We start from the raw sequence: 25,823 nt of genomic DNA, 5'->3' as shown, positions 1-25,823 counted from the left end.
TTCGGTTAGATTTAGGTTGTGATACTGTTCTTTACTCGCTTCCACTGTACAGTGACTTACTGACCAAGCACCAAGAACACAATGACTGACACTCTTTCCAGGTGGGCTGACCAGGATTGTGATAATGCCACTAATTAAACAATCAACTACAGAAACAATCATCACTACCAACTTGTTGCTCGCTCGAGTGCAACGGGGCATAATCACGAAGATTACTCAAGCCTATCTCAACGCTTTACTGCCTGCTTAATGCCCCCCAGAATTAACATTTGTGCTGCCTTTTTTCAGCCAGGCAGTGATAAAGCATGTACACTCAACCCCCAGTTCAGGACATCTCAGGACCACTGCTATTATACACCTCTCAAATTACTTCTGGTGGTCAACTCTAGCTACTGACATTACTAAGTTAGTAAAAGGCTGCAGTGTCAAACCTCTAAATCCCAACATTAAGTACAATACCTGCCGGACTGCTAAAGCCTTACCAAACTCCACAACTACAGTGTTAACAGTTTGCTCTAATTTCTATAACTGTTTTTTACTGTTCAAATGAAAACAACCCATCTTATGTTAATCAATCAATTTTCCATGTCGTGATGCCTTATTCCTCTGCACAAATGTATGCCCAAACTTTGAAACTGCCAAAGTACTGTGTAACTGGGTATTTCCGCTTTATGGTCTAAACAGACAATATGACAAAATTGACAAACAGAGGGGCATTGACGTGAATTTGACTTCCAGTTAACATCTACAATCAAATGGGCAGAAAGAATGATGTAAGTAGGAAGTGGCTTACTTTCTACAATCATAATGTCAGCAACACCCCTCAGATTGTAGTCGATACCCCATGTGGGCAGAAAATTCCCAGAATTCACTAATCAAACCAGCTACAACCCTAAGCCATTTAAAATATGTTTTTGGCTATCAACCCATATTTCTTTGGTCAGGGGTGCCTTCTATCCTGGACATTACAATGTCTACTGGACATTTACTTGGACAAGACCCCATTTTAATTGGACTAAAACTCAACATGACTGAAACAGAGACTTTAAAATGGAAGTTTTCCACAATTGCTCAATCACTTATATCCTTTCCTGTTTCGTCAAATTTCTCTCATATGACCAATGCGCAAATGGTAAACAGCAAGTACAGATGCAGGCAAAATACACACTTACCCATTGAGCGTGAATGGTTGTGTATCATAAATTTTACACTAGTGTGGATGGAGTGTGGATTTTTCTGGGAGGCAGTAAAATTGCTAATATGAACGAGGAGTTTTAGAACACAAGTATAGGAAACAGTCATGATTAGCTGGTATCTTATTCATTAGTATAACAACATAACAAACATAAGCCCTGGATGGCAACATAACTAATAGTGTTTAGATTTCATTCACAAACACATTCATGCTATATAAGGGAACTGTTGCAGTGTGCAGCATGTGCTCTAAAACTTTTACAATATGCAAAACAACTAAATGATACAAAACAAAAGATTGCTGAAAAAGATTAATACTTTTATATATTATTAGTTTATACACTGAAAATCCATAAAATATTAGTATTATTAAATGATAAGAGTCCTGGCAAATTCGTTTTTTTTTTTTTTTTTTTTTTTTTGATATTGCATATCAACCTTGATTGGTTAATTTAAGTAAATATTTTGTAAAATAAGTTTAAGATAATTGACTTAAACTAGTTTCGCTTTGTAATATCAATTATATTTCTAATGTACACTTATGCACAGTTAAGATAAAGATGAGAGTTCATCACTGCTTCCATTTACATGAGGGTTGTGACCAAAAGTTGAAATAATTGGCACACAGGAAAAGGGTTTCTTGAGTTGTGTGGGTTTTTGGTCAGCAACTCCAAGGCACAAGTCACTGTGACTACTACTTTGACTACTGGGGGAAAGGAACCAAAGTGACAGTTTCCTCAGGTAAGACGTTGTTGATGTTTTCTGTTATTCCATTTTTATTTATTTCTGAAGATCAGGTTTGTACATTATAAAAGAAAATATATATTTTTATAGACAGCATAAATGTATGCTCAGTAAACATAAACAATAGCTTAAAACTTCCCGATTAAACAGTGCACACTTAAAAATAGTAAAAAGTAAAAAGCCGAGGTAGGCTATAGCTATTACTGTGGTTATGGTATGGCTCTTATCTTAAACCTAACCACTGTGACGGTGCCTTTGACTACTGGGGAAAGGGAACAATGGTCACTGTCACATCAGGTAAGATGTTAGATTTTTTTGCTTGTATACAAACAAAAAAAAAATATATATATATATTGACTACTGTTTGTAGTCATTTTTTTAAGCCAGATAGTTGACAGCAGAAAAAAAAGGACTTTTAAAAATAAATAAATTGAGTTGTTGCTGCGTGTTTGCCAATATTAAGGCAAAATGGTTTGTGTTATTGTGCACTGAATTATAAAAAAGGTTTCACTGTGACAATGCTGCCTTTGACTACTGGGGAAAAGGCACGATGGTCACAGTGACATCAGGTAAGCAGTTTCCTCTTATGAATGTTGGCACATTTTGATGTTTAAAATATATTATTAGTTTGCTTAGTTTGAAATTTAATACTAGGCTAAAGATAAATTTACAAACATTGGTTTGCACAACTAAATTTTAGACAATAAATTAAAGGGATACATATTGAATTTGTGGGTTAGGAAGATGATAAATGAAAGTGGCTTGTTGAGCGCACTGTATATTTTTGTATAATATCCTGGGGTAAATCTCTCAGTGTGACAATGCTTTTGACTACTGGGGGAAAGGAACTATGGTCACCGTCTCGTCAGGTAAGAAATATACTAAATACCAAATAATCAGATTTAAGTAAAGGTAAATTTGTCAACATTTTGTTTAAAGTAGCAAAACATTTAAATTCAGTAAATCAGTCAAGAACTTTACTTGAATCAGTGAATTCAAGTAGGGCATCAGTCAACAGGTGATTTTTATATTGCTCTGTAACGTTAAAAGATTATTGTGTAACTGGGCGTTTGACTACTGGGGAAGCGGCACCAAAGTCTCCGTAACAAACAGTAAGACTTTTAAAAATTATTAATTTCAATAGTTGTAATTAATTGTAATTGCAGCGACAGTTCTGTCATAAAACTAGACAAAATGTCATTTAAAATTACATTTAAACTTCATCATTTGCTCATTGTACACAACATGTACATATAGATAGTTTTATCAGCTGCAAACCAACTTGTTTTAAATCTTGTTGTAAATACTTGTAAATTAAAAGGCAATAATATTACAATATTATAATATTTGACTTCTAAAAACATCCGTCTCAAACGACCAATTTCATTGTTCATTCGTCAACCATGTATTGCCTTTTACCTCCTCAATAATTAGATGTTAAAAGCTTACAGAGTATAAATTCAAGACTAATCAAAATGTGTCTGCTACGTTTTAAGTGGTTTATTTTGAATTATTATTAATTTATTTATTATACATTGATATCTGACTAACAGTTAAAAACTTGATCATTGATCGTGGATCTGAAAAAGAGTTGTCCATATGTTTGAAAAGTGCACTTTAAAATCTATAAGATGCTACAGTCCTTCTATATGTTTTAATATAGAAATATGTTTGTTTGTTTGTTTGTTTGCTTAAATAAATTAGGATAGTAATAATAATAATAATAATATATCATTATATATTAAATAATAATATATTTTTTGTACTTGTACATACTGTACAGTGCTCAGTATATATAAGTACATCCCTCACAAGTCTCTCTTTTAAATTCATATTTTTAATAGGAAGCTCTACAATATTATATGTGTGCATATACAGTACATTAGCCAGTACTGAAGCCAAATGTGAAGCTTATCTGACAAAATAACCTAAGAAAACGATCCAAAAACTAGTAGACACAAATTTATACAGTATGTTATAGAAAAATATTAAATAAAAATTTAAAAAGAAGAAATATCAAGTGAAGCAAAAAAAAAAAAAGTAAAAATTAAGTTGAAATTTTGTAGGTTGCAATTTTGTTTTTGCAATATTTTGCTTGAATTTATTTGTTCTTGAATTGAATTTAGTATTGAATTTCTTTTCATTTCTAAATCTGTTTGGTGACTAAAATATTATTTTAATAAATATATCTGTTTAATAAATCTGTTTTGTTTTAATGCGCAAAAATACATAATTAAGTTACATTTTGTAATTTAAAATTTATTTGCCATAACTTGTTTAAATGTATTTGTATTACACAGTAAAATGTCCGTAACATAGCAGTTTTCAACATTTTGTAATTTATTTTTGCTTATTTATGCCCCATTTATTTATGCTTTCTTGATTGCTTTATGGAACATTGATCTTTATTCCAACAACTTTTAACAAAAATTTGAAAGGTTAAAAAAAAAATCTTAAAAGACTTTTATAAAAAATTTTAATAGTTTAAAGTAATATATTCTCTATATTCTCTGAGTTAGTGTTGGATATTATGGTAAAAAAAACCTGTCATATAAACTGCCAGTAAATTTTCTGTTATTTTGTTATTTTACACACTTTCTTTATATTGTATTTCAACATTAAAAGTCGACAGTATTTTAATACTTATCTGTCGGTCGGTCAGTCGGCCTGTTTGTCTGTCTGTCTGTCTGTCTTTGATAACACTTTAAATTCATAGTCTATTATTTAATGTGAGTTACTAAGATGATCTATCAATACTCTGAAAAAAAAATATTTAAAGATGATTCCTTGGATTTACAATTTTTTTAAGGTAAGTGTTTGTAAACTATTTATTTGGGCTGAATTTAAACAAACAAATTAAGTTAAACTACTAAATTTCATTTGTTTATTTAAATTCAACCTATATAAATTGTTCGCAACAGTTTTGCAGAAATCTTTTTTTTCAGTGTACAGCATTTAATAATCATAGTTAAACATTTACTAACTCATTATAAAAATCTAACATTTGCTCTAATTATGACTTTGCATTAATGAGTTATCAAAAACAAACAATTATCAACTTTATTTATTAACTAATGCTAAAAAATATTTTTAAATACTGTAATAAAATTATTATTTGTTATGTGTTTATAAATACACTGGACTATTATTTTAAAATGTTATTAGAGGTTTTTCTGCCAATGACACAAAATAACTATTTTTGTTTTAACAATTATTCAAAGTTAGAAAAGTTTATGTGAGAAAAAAGTGTTTTGATAATCACTTTTGTTAAATCAAGCTAAATGTTCTGTGCATGTTAAGGGTTCTTTGTGGATTAATCAATGCCAAAAAAGGATCCTTGATTTTTAAGAGTGCGTTATGCCTTTCCACAAGCAAGCATTTCATTTCCATGTACTGTATGTACATCTTTGTCAAAAAGCACAGTGCAAAATAATATACAAAGATGGTCATTACTGCAAAGCTAATAGAGATGGATGATCAGGCCTTTAGTCTGTCAGCTTCTTCCACAGACTTTCTTCCTGTGTAAAGTGATCTAAATCAGAAGCATTTTATCACATTATATTATATTATATTATATTATATTATATTATATTATATTATATTATATTATATTATATTATATTATATTATATTATTCATTTGTTGTGTAGTGTTGCATTAGTTGTTGCATTTGTACTTTATTGTGGATACTGTCTGAGAAAGATATAATGTCTCCACAGCTCAACCATCTGCGCCCCAGTCAGTCTTCGGTTTGTCTCAGTGCAGTTCTGGTTCTGATGGGTCAATCACCCTCGGCTGCTTGGCTAAAGGTTTCTCACCTGCAGACTCGCTTAATTTCAAATGGAAGGATCCTGCTGGTAAAGATTTGAGCGATTTTGTGCAGTACCCAGCATTTGGGAAGGAAGGAGATTATACTAAAATCAGCCATATACGAGTGAGAAAAAGCGACTGGGATGCTAAAAAACCTTACACATGTGAAGCCTCCAATTCTGTTGGAGCCCCAAAAACAGCTTCTCTAGCTCCACCAGGTAAGTTGCATTTCTCAAGAGATAGTTGTCTGTTGTATGTTACTGTTGGGTGATATCTGATTTTTTTTTTTATTTAATTTTATTTATTTATTTATTTATTTATTTTTTTATGGAGACTTATGTTTGAAAAGAAATGGCAATTTAATTATTTAACAAGTAAGCCAGCTGTTACAGTATATCTTTGTGAATGTCAAACGAATTTAGACGTTGGTAAACATTTACTCTATATCAAGTCTAAAATGGTTACCCCCCATCCAAAAAAATAAATAAAAACATAAACATAAAAGGCTACAAAACTAAAATTTCTTTCATCAAACGCAATAACAACAATCCCAAAAAATGTGTTTAAACTCAACTACAAGAGCATCTACTCTGCTTGCTTAATAAAGTATGTTGCACTATTTTTTCTTGCTTTTCATGTCCCTTCTGCTTTCTTCTGTATGTTGCCAGCCCCACCGCCAGATCTGCGTGCAACTGTGTTCTTAACAGCACCTACAAAAATGGAATTAGAAGGTGGATCAGCAACCTTCATGTGTTTAGCCCGGCGGTTTTCGCCTAAACAATACGAGTTTAAGTGGTATCAGAATGATCAGGAGGTAACGAATGCGGTAGACAATTTTTTCAAAGATGAGAAGAACGGCTCAGTAACCGAATACAGTGCCACAAGCATTTTGAAAATCAACGCAGAAACATGGAAGCAGGCAGAGAGCAAAGTTAAATGCGTGTTTGAGCACAATAAGCGGAATGATAGCAGGGAGATCCAATACAAAGGTATGTTGTCTCTTAGGCATTCAAATTGTTTTGAAAAGTCTTAAGTTGACCTCTCTCTAAATATGTTCTAATGCTTCTTTTCTGCATAGATACTATGCAAGACTGCATTGACGACAATGTTCATATTGACATCATCCCTCCCACCCCTGAAGACATGCTGAAAAATAGAAAGGGAATTTTAAAGTGCAAAGCCTCAGGAAATCCACAATTCCATTTCACCAAAATAGAGATAAAAGCAAATGATTTAGTCATCGCAGAGAAAGAAGAACCTTTGACAAACCGAGAGGAACTTGATGCTCCTATAAACTATCAAGAATGGAGCAATGGCACTGTGTTCAAATGCATAGCTGAAAACACAGGAAAAACATTGCCAGAGGAAAAAACTTTTGTCAGAGAAAATGGTATGTGCTTTCTTTCTTTATATAAAACATCACAGACCTTGTTTTCCAATTGTTTCCTAATTTATGTGTATCTTATTACAAAAATGACATTAGTTTTAAGTTTGACAGTGTATAATAAGCAGATAATGACTTTTCCATTGTTCTGATCATATCTGTAATCTTGTGTTTCAAGGTAAAAAGAGACCGTCAGTTTACGTGTTAGCACCACCAGAGAACAAAGCAAATGAAGCGATGACCCTGACATGTTATGTAAAGAATTTCTTGCCCAAGGAGGTGTTTGTGACTTGGCTTGTTAACGATGAACCTGCGTATGGGTACAAAAACAGCACTAGTGAGCCAGTTGAGAATGATGATTCCTTCTCCATGTATAGTCAGATCACAGTGGAAAATTCAGAGTGGACGGGTGGTAAAGTGTACACGTGTGTCGTATACCACGAAAGCATTGACGAAAAATTGCTTGTGCTGACAAGATCTATTACTGATAACATGGATAAGTCAAGTATAATTAATCTAAGTATGACCACCCCAGCACCCTGCAAGGCATAGGTCGTTGTGTATGTGGCGTCTTCCAGTCATGCTTGTTAAATGTTCATTTTGTTTTTGAGTTGCATGTCCATTTTTGTAAGTGTGCTGTTCTTTGATGTTTGTGGCTTCTTGCTTTATGAAGTTGTTTTCATGCACATCGCATTAGGAAAAGATTAATAAAAATAGAAACAAAGCATATTTCCTGTGCAGTTAATTTATGTTATCTTATACTTTTATTTTCTTATTCCTGTCACTCTTTCTGAGCATAACATGTAACAAAGATATCATATCATAACATCATTCAACATACATTACAAATGAATGTATATCTATAGAAATGTTTAAAGGATAAAAATAATACTAATAAGCCAAATCAACATACTTTTATGTTTAGCCATACATTTAAAATGAATATAGTAAAATATATATATAAAAAGCTAAAAAAACATTAAATCTAGATTGTATACATGTATACTCATAAAATGTCTGTAAATGTGTATCTGTGTGTTTGTGTGTATTTGTGCACCCGTATTTGTATGTGTTTGTATTTGTTTTGTCTGATATTACAATTACCTAAAAACATACAGCTCATGGTTTACACTGGTTCATCTACAGCAAACCAAGACACATTCAAACCATATATTTGAGATTGTCAGGGTCATCTTTCTTCAATCTAATTATTTAGTGAGCGTGTTAAGATTAAAACAGGGCAGACAATAATGATTCAATTCAAATTACATTTTTTTATCCTTCAAAGTATTTTTAATTAGTCTCATAATGATGAAAATCTTTTGCCTATCGTGCATCTGTCTGAATGTAAAAGAGATAAAAACAGTTCAATTGATTAAAACTATCACAGATATTATAAAAACATGCTGGACTCTTAAGCCCCTGCTTCTTTTGAAGAATGTCAGCGTTGTCCTTTTAGGTCATGCCGTTGTGTTCTTGTCTATTTCCACAGCCTGGATTGTGTGGATAGAGCATCCTCTGTTTGAACCCATCAATGCAGATGACAGTGGCATTGCAAACACTGCTGTAACCTTCATTTTCCTGTTCCTCATCACCTTGTTTTACAGCATAGGTGCTACTTTTGTTAAGGTATGCTTTTTGGCTACTTCTAAATTGAGACTAGATTTTATAGAAGCATTTGTTGTTAGATCCACAACACTTTGAGTTGGATTGTGCAATAAATGAATAAATAAACCCTATTTTGACAATATATTGGAAAAATATATATATTTTCTTATCTAATTGTTGTAAAATTATGCTTTCAGGTGAAATGAAAAATTAAATATATTAAGGACATGCAATGTCTCTCAGATGAACTGCTTCAAGACTATTCTTTTAACTTTTTTGTAAATATGTGATTGTGGTATTTGTTGTTAGATTTTCAATAAAAGCAAAAAACTATTTGATGGATCTTGTTTTATCTTTGTCATCTTAAGTTCCCAACAATATATGTGTTGCCATTTCAAGGAATTGTTTTAAATTTGAGAAAAAAAAATGCTATAAATATTTGTTTCATAAAACAACATAAAGATTAAAACATTATTTTAAAAATCTAAATTTCTCAATGTAATAAAACACACATTTTCTTAAACTCAGTCAAAAATTTTAACCATATCTGCAAAGCTTTGTTTGTTGTGTTATTGAACACAGCATCTTCTAGCTCTGAATATTTATAATGAACAAATATTTAACAATGTAAATTATATTAAATCATACATTGCACAACAGGATAGTTATTATGTAAATTATAAGTTGTTTTTCCTGTGCAGATGGGCTCAGCATTGTCTCAGAGATGCAGGTGCTTTTCAGTTCTGCTTTTGGGGGCTATTTCTGCTTGACTGTTACTTAATGCTTCTATCTGTTATTCGCTTTGCTCTCTGAAGCATGCTTCAGGTTTCCTCTTCTACTCATCTTTGTTCTATTTCAGTATTCATAAAAAAATAAATAAATAAAAAACACTCCCACTGAAACGTTAACAGAATTTTTGTACAGCAATTTTTCCTTTATTTGGTATAAAATGTCATATTTCCCTATTGGTTTGTGCAATGTTGCAATGTTGGCCATTATATATACACACACACACACACACACACACACACACACACACACACACACACACACACACACAGTAATGGTCATTGGTTGTCAAATGTTCAACCAAGAGAAAGAAAGGGGAAAATAGGAAAGGTGTCTTAAAGGTCAATACATTGGGGGGTTTAAAATGAGTAATTTAAAGTGTTCAAGCAGTATTTAAGCTTGAGCAATTGAAGTATTTAAGCACCTATTACTTCTCACATTTTTTTTTAACTCAACAGGTACTCATCCTATTTTTACATTTTAATGTCTTCTGTGTTATGCACAATATATCTGATAAAGTTCATTTTCACACATCAAGCACACGTATCAGCTTTTATCAGTCATAACTGGCTTTAATAGCTCACCATAAAATAAACACCAACATTTTTTTATTCTGACTGGAATGCACTCTTAAAAATAAAGGTTTTCTGCTGGCAATAATACATAGATTTTTTTTTTATTCCACAAAGGTTCTTTACAGTGGAAATAAGTTCTTTAGATTGTTAAAATGTTCTCATCTGAACTGATTGCTAAAAGGATTTTTAGGAAACTCAAAATAGTTATTATACTGTCTGTTATCACTGCAAAATTTCTATTTAAGAACCTTTTTTATTTAAGAGTGTTTCTCGCCCTGCATCATGTTTCTCTTTAAAATGATACACCCCAAAATATTAAATTTACATAAAAAAAAAAAAAACACTGAACATTTATTCATTTTCCTTTGATTTAGTATCTTTATTCATCAGGGGTTGCCACAGCAGAATGAACCGCCAACTTATCCAGCATATGTTTTACAGAGCGGATGCCCTTTCAGTTGCAACCCATTACTGGGAAGCATTCATACACACTCGTTCACACACACACATACGCTACGGCTAATTTAGTTTATTCAATTTACCTATAGCGCATGTCTGTGGACTGTGGGGGAAACCGGAGCACCTGGCGGAAACCAACGTGAAAACGGGATATAATTTTTTTACATCTGAATTTTTTTTGTCCGAACAAAAATATTTTTGAGCCAGGCCATTATATTGTTTTATTTCCCCTGTTTAACTTGATTTCACATTAAAAAAAGAATCCAATATTATAAAAAATGTTCAAAAACACTTTGTACTTTTTATATGTACTGTTAAAATAAACTGATATTTCATCTCTACTTAGTAATACGTGTCTCTAAGCCCAGTATGGCTCTGCTGAGTATAAAGGATGGGATCATGTTGGAGTGCCAGTTGAATGATTACTACCCAGAGGAGCTTGATGTACAATGGCTTAGTAATGGTCAGCATGTCACTACAACTACAAACAGAATGCTGCAGAACAGAAAAGGGGAGAAAACCTTTACTTACATAAGTCAACTGCATATTGGTTCTTCAAATGATTACAAGAAATACACTTGTAAAGCCACCCACAAATCTGAAGTATATCAGCAAGAATATGACAGGTGCACAGGTGAGTTGAATGTAAGAAGCAAATCAATGAACCTAAAGTCTGGCTAATAGATATGCCTGACCTAAATTTACCTAAATGTAAAGCTAATGTGTATATTATTTGATCTTTACAGCAAATTTTTTGATCAAACCTTCAATCCAAATATTAAAAGACCATCTCAGAGACATTATAAAAGTGGGCAAAGTCACATTTTCATGTATTGTTAAAGCTCCAGACAATACTATAGTGTCATGGTTGGTAGATGGCCAACATAAACAACACACCACACAAGGCAAAGACCTGTCCAATAACTTTGTGAGCAACTTGACTGTGACAAAAGATTTGTTGAAGAAAACCATTGTTTGTACTGCTCGACATCCGTGTTTCCCAGATGAGAGTGCTAGATTTCAGGCTGGTAAGGGGTTTCTTCTTTAACATTTGCTAAACTGAATAAAAGCTATTTGGGTTCTGAAAAACCCACATGAGATTAAAATGTAATTTTCTCCTCAGATGATATAAAGAAGGATCCTGTAGTGGTGATCAGGAGGTCTTTCATGGATTTAAGTAATGCTGTGCTGGAGTGTGTTGTGCGTGATCTTCCACCTGGTGAGGTCTGCATCACTTTCCAGGCCAATAATGTCGACATCTCAGAACTCGATTGTGTGGATTTGGCCCCCTCTATAAACAGTTCGTCCTTGATTAGACCTTTTACAATACCCAGTTCACATCAGAAGAAACAAAATGTCTTTACCTGTAAAGTTCAAAGACCCTTCAAACAGTGGACGTCAAAACCTACTGGAGGCATTTTTGGTAGGGAATGAACATTTCAGCAATACTAACTACTGGCAACATGAATTCATGAACTGTGCTGAATTTTAATGATGATGCATGTTTTCTTCACTTGACATCTAATACTTTCTCGTTCAACAGATAATGCTTCCTTAGAGCTTGTTACTGGTTCTAGAGTGGTTCAGTCTGGTTCAGAGTACCAAAAGCTGCTGTGCTCTGCCACAGGGTTTTATCCAGAGATACAGTGGCTTTCACAATTTAGTGTAAAACCTAGCAATTCTTCAACCGTCACACTGATGCAAGATGGCCATGTGAAAGTGTACAGTGAGTTATTAGTACCCCAGGACGAGTGGAATAAAGGATTCAATTACACCTGCCGAACTACAGATGGGCCCAGTAGAGAAACCGTTGAAAAAAGCACCAGTATTTGTTCAGGTAAACATGTCAAATGGCCAAATCATCTCTTTCCTGTCAATCTATCTATTATTATCTAGATTAAAATTAGAGAACTATTCTTGATTTTTTCAACAGTTGATTTTTTCATAAATTAATACAATCTTATTTAATATCATTTAATAATATAATATGTCTGTGCTATGCTAGTAGAGCAGGCATATCCTGCTTTTAGTCATGTTTCAGGGTTAAAATATTTCTTTATACTAAAACATCATTGTTGTATTATAATGTAAACTAAACCTAATCCCTACGCCTTAATCTAGATGTAAATTATAAAATAAGAGGGAAATGATGAGAGAATAACAATGATGTAGTATCACCTTAACTTGATTGTAAAACTAGATTTATTAAAGATTTCTCCCTAAAATATCATGTATTGAGCAGCTGTGACAATGATTGTTGCATGAAGAAACTTACATCTTCCAAATATTAGTAGTAGATGTACAGATTGTTGGTTAGAATGCAGTACATCTGCAGTCCCAGAACTTTGCTAATCTCTCACAGACATCACCGTCTAGTAAATCAAGGAGTTTAGTTAAAGCGATGGACCATTGAGATTCTCTGCATTGTCCTGACCACTCATGCCTGTGTTTCGTGGATGAACAAACTAATAAACCTGATGGCTGACATTATGCTTGACAATATAATTAGTAATGTGCATGTAATTTCAGTTATATGTAGATATATTTTTAATTGAAATATTTTCTTCATTGTTTGTGCAGCAAATTCTTTGATCAAACCTTCAATCCAAATAAAGAAAAACCCTCTCAGAGACTTTATAAAAGTGGGCAAAGTCACATTTTCATGTATTGTTAAAGCTCCAGACAATACTATAGTGTCATGGTTGGTAGATGGCCAACATAAACAACACACCACACAAGGCAAAGACCTGTTCAATAATTTTGTGAGCAGCTTGACTGTGACTAAAGATTTGTTGAAGAAAACCATTGTTTGTACTGCTCGACATCCGTGTTTCCCAGATGAGAGTGCTAGAATTCAGGCTGGTAAGGGGTTTCTTCTTTAACATTTGCTAAACTGAATAAAAGCTATTTGGGTTCTCAAAAAACACACATGTGATTAAAATGTAATTTTCTCCTCAGATGATATAAAGAAGGATCCTGTAGTGATGATCAGGAGGTCTTTCATGGATTTAAGTAATGCTGTGCTGGAGTGTGTTGTGCGTGATCTTCCACCTGGTGAGGTCTGCATCACTTTCCAGGCCAATAATGTCGACATCTCAGAACTCGATTGTGTGGATTTGGCCCCCTCTATAAACAGTTTGTCATTGATTAGACCTTTTACAATACCCAGTTCACATCAGAAGAAACAAAATGTCTTTACCTGTAAAGTTCAAAGACCCTTCAAACAGTGGACGTCAAAACCTACTGGAGGCATTTTTGGTAGGGAATGAACATTTCAGCAATACTAACTACTGGCAACATGAATTCATGAACTGTGCTGAATTTTAATGATGATGCATGTTTTCTTCACTTAACATCTGAAACTTTCTTGTCCAACAGATAATGCTTCCTTAGAGCTTGTTACTGGTCCTAGAGTGGTTCAGTCTAGTTCAGAGTACCAGAAGCTGCTGTGCTCTGCCACAGGGTTTTATCCAGAGATAAAGTGGCTTTCACAATTTAGTGTAAAACCTAGCAACTCTTCTACCGTCACACTGATGCAAGATGGCCATGTGAAAGTGTACAGTGAGATATTAGTACCCCAGGACGAGTGGAATAAAGGATTCAATTACACCTGCCGAACTACAGATGGGCCCAGTAGAGAAACCGTTGAAAAAAGCACCAGTATTTGTTCAGGTAAACATGTCAAATGGCCAAATCATCTCTTTCCTGTCAATCTATCTATTATTATCTAGATTAAAATTAGAGAACTATTCTTGATTTTTTCAACAGTTGATTTTTTCATAAATTAATACAATCTTATTTAATATAATTTAATAATATAATGTGTCTGTGCTATGCTAGTAGAACAGGCATATCCTGATTTTAGTCATGTTTCAGGGTTAAAATATTTCTTTATACTAAAACATCATTGTTGTATGATAATGTAAACTAAACCTAATCCCTACACCTTAATCTAGATGTAAATTATAAAATAAGAGGGAAATGATGAGGGAATAACAATGATGTAGAATCACCTTAACTTGATTGTAAAACTAGATTTATCAAAGATTTCTCCCTAAAATATCATGTATTGAGCAGCTGTGACAATGATTGTTGCATGAAGAAACTTACATTTTCTAAATATTAGTAGTAAATGTACAGATTGTTGGTTAGAATGCAGTACATCTGCAGTCCCAGAACTTTGCTAATCTCTCACAGACATCACCGTCTAGTAAATCAAGGAGTTTAGTTAAAGTGATGGACCATTGAGATTCTCTGCATTGTCCTGACCACTCATGCCTGTTTCATGGATGAACAAACTAATAAACCTGATGGCTGACATTATGCTTGACAATATAATTAGTAATGTGCATGTAATTTCAGTTATATGTAGATATATTTTTAATTGAAATATTTTCTTCATTGTTTGTGCAGCAAATTCTTTGATCAAACCTGCAATCCAAATAACGAAAAACCCTCTTAGAGACTTTATAAAAGTGGGCAAAGTCACATTTTCATGTATTGTTAAAGCTCCAGACAATACTATAGTGTCATGGTTGGTAGATGGCCAACATAAACAACACACCACACAAGGCAAAGACCTGTCCAATAACTTTGTGAGCAGCTTGACTGTGACTAAAGATTTGTTGAAGAAAACCATTGTTTGTACTGCTCGACATCCGTGTTTCCCAGATGAGAGTGCTAGATTTCAGGCTGGTAAGGGGTTTCTTCTTTAACATTTGCTAAACTGAATAAAAGCTATTTGGGTTCTGAAAAACACACATGAGATTAAAATGTAATTTTCTCCACAGATGATATAAAGAAGGGTCCTGTAGTGATGATCAGGAGGTCTTTCATGGATTTAAGTAATGCTGTGCTGGAGTGTGTTGTGCGTGATCTTCCACCTGGTGAGGTCTGCATCACTTTCCAGGCCAATAATGTCGACATCTCAGAACTCGATTGTGTGGATTTGGCCCCCTCTATAAACAGTTTGTCATTGATTAGACCTTTTACAATACCCAGTTCACATCAGAAGAAACAAAATGTCTTTACCTGTAAAGTTCAAAGACCCTTCAAACAGTGGACGTCAAAACCTACTGGAGGCATTTTTGGTAGGGAATGAACATTTCAGCAATACTAACTACTGGCAACATGAATTCATGAACTGTGCTGAATTTTAATGATGATGCATGTTTTCTTCACTTAACATCTGAAACTTTCTCGTTCAACAGATAATGCTTCCTTAGAGCTTGTTACTGGTTCTAGAGTGGTTCAGTCTGGTTCAGAGTACCAAAAGCTGCTGTGCTCTGCCACAGGGTTTTATCCAGAGATACAGTGGCTTTCACAATTTAGTGTAAAACCTAGCAATTCTTCAACCGTCACACTGATGCAAGATGGCCATGTGAAAGTTTACAGTGAGATATTAGTACCCCAGGACGAGTGGAATAAAGGATTCAATTACACCTGCCGAACTACAGATGGGCCCAGTAGAGAAACCGTTGAACAAAGCACCAGTATTTGTTCAGGTAAACAGGTCAAATGTGACAAGAAAAAAACATATCATATGCAAAACCCTTCTTCCTGTATATGTGATTAAACGTAACATCACAACAAATGCTTTTACTTTCCAACAGTCATTGCGCCATCCAGTCAGCAGGCAGATGTCTACTTGCTGGGTCCTCCTCTCAATTTTGCAAGCTCTGACTTAAATTTGACCTGTATAGTTATTGGTCAGAATGTTAAGTATTTCATCATTCAATGGAAAGTGAATGGAAATACTAGTTATGGTAATGATCAAACTCCAGTACAGCATTCCAACGGGACTCAAAGCAAAGTAAATAAATTAAAAGTTTCAGTTAATGCATGGAATTCACATGCCCTCTTCACTTGTGAGGTTAAGCATTTGTGCTCCGTAGACGCACAACAGCAGAACATCTTAAAAACCAGAGGTGAGCATTCACACCATCCTCAGTGCTGCCAGTGAAGAGTCTGGCATTTACTAATTGTCACTTTATGTTCATAGAGCCAAAACAGCCCACCGTGAGAATTCTCAGACCCTCAGACAGTGATCTCTCTGGAGTCAAAAATACCAGCCTTGTTTGCTTTATCAGTGATTTCTTCCCTTCTGATATCTTAGTGGAGTGGAAGCTAAATAAGAAGCTGATTAGCAAGTCTCAGTTCACTAACAGCCCAGTGGTTGCACACTCTTCAGGAGGTTTTTCAATGCATAGTGCTCTAATTTTACCTGGAGATGAGCAAAAGGATGACATCTATTATTGTGAAGTTTCTCACGAGTCTTCCCAAAGACCAATCATTGCCTCTTTGGAGAACTTGTATGGTGGGTACTAGATATTTTCTATTTGTCAGTAGCCTAGCCTAACTAGGCAGGTTAGAGTAATTAGGCAAGTTATTGTATAACAATGGTTTGTTCTGTAGACTATCGAAAAATATATAGCTTAAAGGGGCTAATAATTTGGACCTTAAAATAGTTTTTTTTATTCTTTTTTATTTAAACTGCTTTTATTTTAGCCGAAATAAAACAAATAAGACTTTCTCCAGAAGAAAAAATATTATCAGACATATTGTGAACATTTCCTTGCTCTATTAAACATAATTTGGGAAATATTCAAAAAAGAAAAAATAAATTTAAAGGGGGGCTAATAATTCTGACTTCAACTTTATATAGAAAACATGATGTATATCATTCGTTTTTTTTTTTTTTTTTTTTTGCAGCATCCTTGCACCATTCTGCTCCATCTGCAGAGCTGCTACAGGGTGCTGATGGGCTAATGTGTCTGGTGTCTGGTTTCAGTCCATCTTCCATCAATATTACTTGGTTTATGGGAATGACTGAAATGTCTGAGCAGAACAAGACCAAACTTGCAAAAGACCCTGATGGAAAATTTATCATCCAAAGTCACCTGCCTCTCAAGCCTTCAGAGTGGGCTCCTGGTGAGGTGTACACATGCAGGGTCACTCATATTACTGGCACTCAGTGGTTTAACATCTCGAAAAATTCAGGTAATCAAGATTTCATATGCTAAAACCTCTTTTTCTAAGGGAATAATAAGTAATATTTAAATGTGAACTTTTCTTCCACAGTAATTTCCGAAGAGGCTATATTTATGAATGAAAATAAACCTGAATTTATTCCTCAAGATACAGTTGGAGAGGTCTGGAATATGGCTTGTGCCTTTCTCATCCTCTTCCTTCTCGCTCTTGTCTATGGATGCACAGTCACTTTGGTCAAAGTGAAGACTGAATGAGCAACATTTTATGTTTGTATGTGTGTGTGTTTCCTGAATACTTTTTAACTTTTTTTCTTTTGAAAATATGGTAAAAATGTCTTACTAGTTATTAATTAAATATTTTATACTAACATTGATTAACAATGTATTCGTATAACAGGGAATTTCTAAAGTTTTTGTCTGGAATTTTTCTCCTATTCAAAGAGGCTATTTATATTCAAAGAGGCTATTTATTATAAATTATATTGTTATGAATATATATTGCACAAGATACAGTTGGAGAGGTCTGGAATATGTGTCCTGATCATTCTACAAACTGAAGCAAAATTTTTATGTGTGTGTTTTAAATTAGTTTGCTTTTTGTTCAACATTTGATAGCTTCGCAAATGTTAAAGGGTAAGTATTAATTTTTGATCTTGTGAACATTTATTATATATATATATATATATATATATATATATATATATATATATATATATATATATATATATATATATATATATATATTATAATATATATGTACTGTTTAACTAATAATTAATAACTAATATACTATACTAACAATGTATAACTGTGTATACATATTTGTTTATTTTTCCAGAAAGATTCTCACATGTTTAGGATAATTCTGTAACCATTCTATCATGAAATGTGTCATTCTGATAATTCTGTGTTGACATTTGAAATAAAATTACCAGCATGGTGTTGACTAATTTACAGCCATAATTTTAGGTCATATCCTAAATGTGGTTTATGTCTTGCACAAGGGGATCACCTCAGCTGTGGTATTGAGGTGGATATTTATTCACTCTCCCCACCAGCAATCCCTGCTGCAACTCTTGGATACTATGTCCAACTCTCTAATTATTAGGCCACGGCTGCCCACCTAGGGCTTTTGATTGCACACTTTAGTTTAGACTGTCATTTTTTAAGAAAAACATTTGAGTATACAATGGATTTTTATCATTTTCATTTGGGATGTGCACAGAACAAAATAGGAAAGAACAGACGAACAAACAAGTAAAAAAAATCACTCTTTCAACTAAATAAAATGGCCATAAACCTAGTTTATTTATTGCAAAAATCTGATAATAGTAAAAAAAATAATATGTTGGTCAAATATACATATAAACATATAGACAGCTGGCAGCTAGCTCTCTGCAACTCTAACATGGTCACCAATTGAAGCTAAGCAGGGCTGTGCCTGGTCAGTAGCCGGATGGAAGACCACATGGAAAAACTACAGTAGGTTGCTGCTGGAAGTGGTGTTAGTGAGGCCAGCAGGGGGTGCTCAACCTGCGTTTTGTGTGCATCCTAAAACCTTAGTATGTTGACTGTAACTCTATACTGCTCAGTGAGTGTCTTTTGGATGAAATGGTAAACTGAGGTCCTGACTCTCTATGGTCAGTAAAAATTCCAAAAAGTTCTTAGAAAAAGAGTAGTAAAGAGTTTAACCCCGGCATCCTGGCCAAATTTGCCCACTGGCTTTTGTCCATTTTGACTTCCTAACCATCACTATATCAGAGTTGATTTCATCACCCTGTTTCCTCTCCACCAATCAGCGGGTGTGGTGTGCGGTCTGGCGCAATATGGCTGCCATCGCATCATCCAGGTAGATGCTGCACACCAGTGAGATTCCTCTTCAAAAATGTGTAAAGCACTTTGAGTGTCTAGAAAAGCACTATATAATTGTAAGAAATTATTTGTGACTACTGTATTTAGATCAATAATAAAGAAAAGATAAGACATCTTGGAATGGACCCTTTTCTTAAGGCCGTTATGACGCATATAACAATCATACCTAATTAGCCCCAGCCAGGGAGAAAGAAAGACGGATAAAATCGGCTTTTAATGACTCTTGAATGTACCTGTCCATGGAATCTCTTTCAGGATGTGAAAGGGAATACAACCGACCCCTGGGCGGAGAAGAAGCTGGGGGGAGCTCAATGGCACAGTCATATGGTTGGTGGGGAGGTAAGGAAGTAGCCCGGGACTTGCTGAAGACCTGACGCAAAACGTGGTATTCCGACGCGACTTCGGATATCTACAGATATCTTCAGATATCTACAGCTTCGACCTGCAACACATGAGAAACAGAACCAGAACACAGGGAAGGACCAAGACACAAAGCATGACAAGACAGACTCCAAGATAACACAGAACTAGTTGACCAATCAACAGAGGATTGTGTTTGGTTAGCCATGGTGTTGTGTTGTTTAATGTTCAGTCCTATTATTACTGTTTGTGACCACTAGGCGTCAGGAGAGGTGTGTGGAAGGGAGAGTGGATAGAACAACAATAAAGGGAAGTAGTGTGGAGCTAAGCAGAGTTGTCCGGCTGATATTCATTTACAAATCTATACAAAACACCACATATTTGGCGACGAGGATGGCAGCACTTAGTTTACCTACACCTCCTATGTTTTTAACATGCCTGAGCCAGCCCCCAGTTCCGATTCATACGTGGAAGAAGATGTTTGAAAACTATCTGGTTGCAATCAATGCTACGGGAGATCGGTGGCCAGAGGAGTGGAAGCGTGCTGTCTACTTGTTATTGGCGGGTCAAACAGAGACCGCCGTGGGGCACGCACAAACATTAGATGCGGCCCCTGTGCACGAAATAAAATCTGCTCAGCATGGCAGGACACCACAGCATCTAAAATTCCGGGGGAAACATGTGAGTAAAAAACAATTACAAACTAGTGCACAGGTTAATCGAGCTTGTTTCCACTGTGGGTCTACTTCCCATTTGGCTAATGCTCCAAATTGTCAATTGTCAAATTGCTCACCGTCGACACTGGCTCGGCTGTCTCTATTTTTCCACATCACCTTTATAAACAACATTTCAGCTCTTCACCGTTACGACGCCCACAACTGAAAATGGTGACATACTCAAAAGCAGCACTGCCTGTACTTGGATGTCTATCGGTGCATGTGCATTATGGTAATGCTGTATCAAGCACTAGCATCTATGTTGTGGAGAAAGGCACCCATATACTGGGTATGGAGCGTATGAACCGTGTCCTGAAGGATTGGGTTCAAACAGCAAGCTTGGAAGGAAAGCCGTGGAAAAAGGCAGTGAGGGACTTCTTGTTGCACTATCGTACTACAACTCATGCCACCACAGGCGTTGCTCCTAGTGAACTCTTGCTGGGACGCAAACTTAGAACGAACTTGGACATTCTGCCCACTAGGCCTCCTGCTTGTACCGACGCTATGGTGCGAGCTCATGTTCAGGCGCGACAAGCTCGAGTCAAAATATATACTGACAAAAAACGGGCTGCACAACCATCTGCCTTACAACCAGGTGACAAAGTGCGTGTGAGGATACCCACTCATGTAAAAAAAAGCAGGGGGAAATTCAGTTCACCACGTATGGTGTTGGGAAAAAAAAGCCAGGACACATATATTCTGGATGATGGAAAAGTCTGCAACGCTGTTCACCTGTCATCATATCCTGTGCAAAGCAACTCTGATAATGAATCTACGGGCGCCTCAAAATCAGTTGTTGCACTTGAAAACCAGAAACATCCTCGAACCAGACGGCCACCAGTCTGGCACAAAGACTTTGTAACATGAACAATTTACGCATGCACATTCCTCACTATAGCAAGGCTATATCAGTGTTATAAAGTTGCAAGCCTTAGGGGTTACATGTTGAATAGTAATTCTACATTGGTTTTTTGTTTTCTTATTACATGCACAGTGGAGTTATGCTTAGGTTTGTATCGTTGCTGAAATAAGAATAATTATTATTATATGCATATTGGTTAAGTCTAACCTCACAACTGATAATTTGGTGAATTCAGTTGGTAGAGTGGTCGTTGAACACCTTCCCTAGTGCTGATCTAAAAAAGGGGGAAAATGTTGTGTTTTTTAATGTTCAGTCCTATTATTACTGTTTGTGACCACTAGGCGTCAGGGGAGGTGTGTGGAAGGGAGAGTGGAGAGAACAAAAATAAAGTGAAGTAGTGTGGAGCTAAGCAGAGTTGTCCGGCTGATATTCATTTACAAATCTATACAAAACACCACACATGGGTGCCCCAATACTACAGGAGCACTCGGGGAGTCAATTAAGTATAAATTAATATCCTCACGGGGATTTCCAGAAATAATTAAACTTACAGAAGGAGTAGAATGGGTGATGGAGGTGATGGTAAGACCATTCAGGGAGCGGACAGTGATAGGAGAGGAATGAGGGATAGCAAGAATGCCCCAGGACTCATTGGTGGTGCTGTCTAAAAAGTTGCCCTCGGCTCTGGAGTCGATCATGGCAGAGCACGAATGGACGACATCTCCACATTGTAGAGAGGCTGGCAGTGAGGTATGATATGTGTGGGTGTCAGAGCAAGGGATTGTGCCCACCAGAATCCCCCATACTACTGGTGTCGGGGCTTTTAACGGGCACTGGACAGCCTGATGACCTGGTTTCCCACAGTACAGGCACAAGCCCCTAACCAACCAATGTCATTTCTCCTGTGCGGTTAGTTGCAGATGCCCCACCTGCATCGGCTCCTGATCAGGAATGGGTAGAGGAGTGTGGAGCAAGCTTGAAAAACCCTCCTCAGCCCTCCAGGAGGAATGGGTCGCCCGCCGATGTTGACGGCGAAGGAGGCGGCCCTCAACAAGAAGAGCAAGGTCAACCAGGGCGTCGAAGTCATGTGGGTGATCGTGGGTGGCGATTTTGTCCTGGATCTAATCATCCAGACCATCCCAAAACCTCGCTCGAAGAGCTGTTTCATTCCAAGCGCAGGCCGCTGCTAGGCTCCTGAATTGAACGGAGTAGTCGGTCACTGAACACCCGTTCTGGCTTAGCTGGGCCAAAAGAGAATCTGCCTCATCCCCCTGAGCTGACCGATCAAACAGCTTGGTCATTTCATCACGGAAGTCATCAAAAATGGCACAAAAGGGGGCCTGTGTATCCCACACAGCGGTGGCCCAGTCTCGAGCCCTGCCCTTAAGAAGGGTAATAACAAATGCCACTCTGGACTCCTCAGTGGCGTAACGGCGTGGCTAAAGAGCAAAGACCAGCGAACTCTGAGACAAGAAAGACAGACAGGAGCTGTGGTCCCCGTCAAATGGTGGTGGACAATTACCGTGCGGCTCATGATCCAGGTGGAGAGGAAAGGCTGCCTGCCTACCAGCTCTGATATTTAGCTGTAGGTCCTGGACTAGAGCATTGAGTGCCGCAACCTGAGCCGTCAGAAACTCAACTTCTTGAGAAGTGGCAGTTAATTGAGTTTGCCTGTTGTCCTCGAAGAATGCCCTGCTGGGTCACTGCGTTTCTCACTTGATCGAACTCATGGAAATGGCGAGTCTCCAGGCCTCGTGTGCAGAGAAGCAGGAAGCTGAGTAGATGCCGGTGGGCGGATGTCGGCAGGCGGTGGAGTCCGAGTGCCACAAACAATGACACCAATAGGAGTGAGCTAGCAAAACACGCAAGACTGTCTGACAAAGACAAGTAGGTAAGCGGGAATTAAATAGAGGAGAAAATCAAGGAGCTACAGGTGACAATAATTGCTAAATAAGGGAATAACTAGTATAACAAGGAGGCGGGGAAAAGGATATGCTGATAGCGGAGCACATGGTGAACTATCAAAACAAAGAGCATGTGAATGCTTCATGTGCATCCGTGAGGAAACATGAAGGCGACAAGCAAGACAACAAATCACAAACAGGTAGGTCTAGACACACTCTTCACGGTTACGGGCCCATTGTACAGTCAGTTATAGTGTGCATCCAGAGACCTTGCATCAATCAATCAATCAATCAATAAATCAATAAATCAATCAATCAATCTATCAATCAATCAATCAATCAATCAATCATTTCCTTGAATTTAATTGAATTATCCACTTCTGGAATATATCTTGCTGTCTGTTCACCCCAGGTAAAAGCCTATAGTTAGGATCAGGGTGTGTCCTGTAAGGTAGTGGTGGGTGGGACACAGGACACATTCTAAGTTGCCAAAAAAATGCAAAATAGTTTTAAAGTGCTTTTGCTTAACTATGGAATAAATTAAAACACGTGGCTGATTGGCCTTTGTGTCTATTCGCTTCCTAGCTAGGGTGAAACACTCTGGGTGGAACTGACCAGTTACAGACACTATAACAGTCTGTTATAGTGTGTCTCCGGTATCGCCTCATTACAGCTAACATGATCCCGCCTCTCATTGAGCGCGGTGTTTATATGGAGATGAACTGAGGTGAGCCAGGTAATATTTTACACACCGACAAGCTTCCTCATAGAGTTACTTACTTTTTCTGCGCTTTTGAGCGATGGCACGCTACACGAGTGAAGAAGCACTTTTGATGGTACTAGACAGCAACGAAGAATTTACGTTCTCCTCAGAAGAAGAGCATGACTCTGACGAATGCATACATTTTGAAGAACATATAGACCCAGTGGAGGATAGAATCCCTGTGGAGTAAGTCTTTTAATTCTTACCTTCATGATTTACATGAAACATGTCTTTACAGGCTACTTATAATTTTATTGCTGTACAAATTGTATCCTATAACATATATAGCATATAATGATAAACATAGGCCTATGTAAAAAAAATGTATGTTATATGAAATATGCTAAGCTTGTGAAAATACTGACAGTTATTTACAAAACAGGTGCTGTTTAGTTGATCATTCATATGTGGTAACGAGTTTATTAGGTAAATTAGTACTAGTATTAGTAAACATCACAAAGATGTTAACAATGTAGTTCATGTAATCAGCTTGCTTAATTTTTCTAGATGTGAAAACAACAGCGGTAAAGAACCAGTAACAAGGAAAGCTAAAGCAAATAAGCTGCCTACTCAGTCATTGAAAAACGAGACTGATGCTGCATGGCTCCACAGGCTCTGAGATTCCTTCCTGTACATGATCCTGGACCACAGCTAAGACCATGTGATGCTCTCACTGGCCATTTACAAACTTTACACCCTTTATTATCTTACACTTTATATTTACATTGTTGATTTTGCCCTGAATGTGTCTTCTGTACATAATGTTTCATGTGTAAAGTCAAGTGCATGACTTAAGTTATATATAAAGTGTATTTATAAGTAACTTTTTCAGTAGATTTGCTAAATGTAAGTTTACAGAGTTTTATACAAGGAACTGACTCTCACAAGTGTATCTCCAGTTATTCTGTGTGATTAATAAAAATATTTTAAATAAACTGCAAACAAAAATTGTTTTATAAACTTATTTTTTTCCACAGATTCTTTCTTGAAACTCTTTCCTCTTAGTCACATACCTGTCTGATGGCTTATTATGCAGCTCATTATGCAGGTCTTTGTCTTCTCAGGTGTAAATCACTGCCTTAGTAATGATAGTTCACTCCTTCTTACATAAACCATTTTCACTCAAAAAGTGACTTAGAAAATTTTATTCAATAAATTGTTGTCTGTGAGTAAATAAACAAAATGATTTTCACAAGATCCAATTCTCAGAAGTCTTGTAAACAAATGTTCTTTAAGTGTTTCACAGCCTTGTTTTGGTGAATTTAAAATTTTAGTTGTGCACTTTGGCCTTTTGAAATATATGGGACCTAGAGTTAGGATTAGGGTGTGTCCTGTAAGGTAGTGTTGGGTGGGACACAGGGCACATCCTAAGTTGCCAAAAACATTGCAAAATACATTTTTTAAGCGTTTTGCTTTACTATGAAATAAAGTAAAACCCGTGGCTGATTGGCCTTTATGTCTATTCGGTTCCTAGCTAGGGTGAAACACTTTGGGTGGAACTGACCAGTTACGGGCCCATTGCACAGTCTGTTACAGTGTGCATCCAGAGACCTTGCATCAATTAATCAATCAACTTTTCTTTATAGCACCTTATTACAAATATCCCCTGATGTCCTTACCTTAGCCATCTTCACCTTAAAGAATCCCCCATCCTCCCTGACTTCTTTCCTTCTTTCCTAGCTTAATTTAAGGGAGTTCTTGAGACGTATCTGAGCTCAGAATCCACTTTCTCTCCATTAAACAAGAGTTTCAAGGACCTTCAGGGCTACCCCCCAGGAGAGCATGCCAAACATG

At 36.2% G+C, this 25,823-nt stretch overlaps 1 protein-coding gene across 1 annotated transcript in view; it reads left to right on the top strand.

Moving 5' to 3' along the window:
- LOC141375059 (uncharacterized) overlaps positions 1-18,502 on the top strand; it is an 86,872-nt gene extending 68,370 nt beyond the window's left edge. The window contains exons 5-21 of the mRNA XM_087244768.1: positions 2,753-2,807; positions 5,658-5,966; positions 10,910-11,197; positions 11,310-11,591; positions 11,687-11,986; positions 12,107-12,400; positions 13,144-13,425; positions 13,522-13,821; positions 13,942-14,235; positions 14,977-15,258; positions 15,354-15,653; positions 15,774-16,067; positions 16,176-16,490; positions 16,565-16,879; positions 17,275-17,562; positions 17,644-18,185; positions 18,391-18,502. Coding sequence (XP_087100894.1) covers positions 2,753-2,807; positions 5,658-5,966; positions 10,910-11,197; positions 11,310-11,591; positions 11,687-11,986; positions 12,107-12,400; positions 13,144-13,425; positions 13,522-13,821; positions 13,942-14,235; positions 14,977-15,258; positions 15,354-15,653; positions 15,774-16,067; positions 16,176-16,490; positions 16,565-16,879; positions 17,275-17,562; positions 17,644-17,807 — 4,362 coding nt within the window. The 3' untranslated portion in view covers positions 17,808-18,185; positions 18,391-18,502. The remainder of the gene's footprint in view (positions 1-2,752; positions 2,808-5,657; positions 5,967-10,909; positions 11,198-11,309; positions 11,592-11,686; positions 11,987-12,106; positions 12,401-13,143; positions 13,426-13,521; positions 13,822-13,941; positions 14,236-14,976; positions 15,259-15,353; positions 15,654-15,773; positions 16,068-16,175; positions 16,491-16,564; positions 16,880-17,274; positions 17,563-17,643; positions 18,186-18,390) is intronic.
- The last annotated feature ends 7,321 nt before the right edge of the window (positions 18,503-25,823 follow it).

Source organism: Danio rerio, chromosome 3 (assembly GCF_052040795.2).
Source record: "Danio rerio strain M-AB ecotype USA chromosome 3, GRCz13ab, whole genome shotgun sequence".
NCBI lineage: Eukaryota > Metazoa > Chordata > Actinopteri > Cypriniformes > Danionidae > Danio > Danio rerio.
The sequence above is the reverse complement of the archived record's forward strand: the minus strand, read 5'-3'. Positions and strand labels throughout refer to the sequence as shown.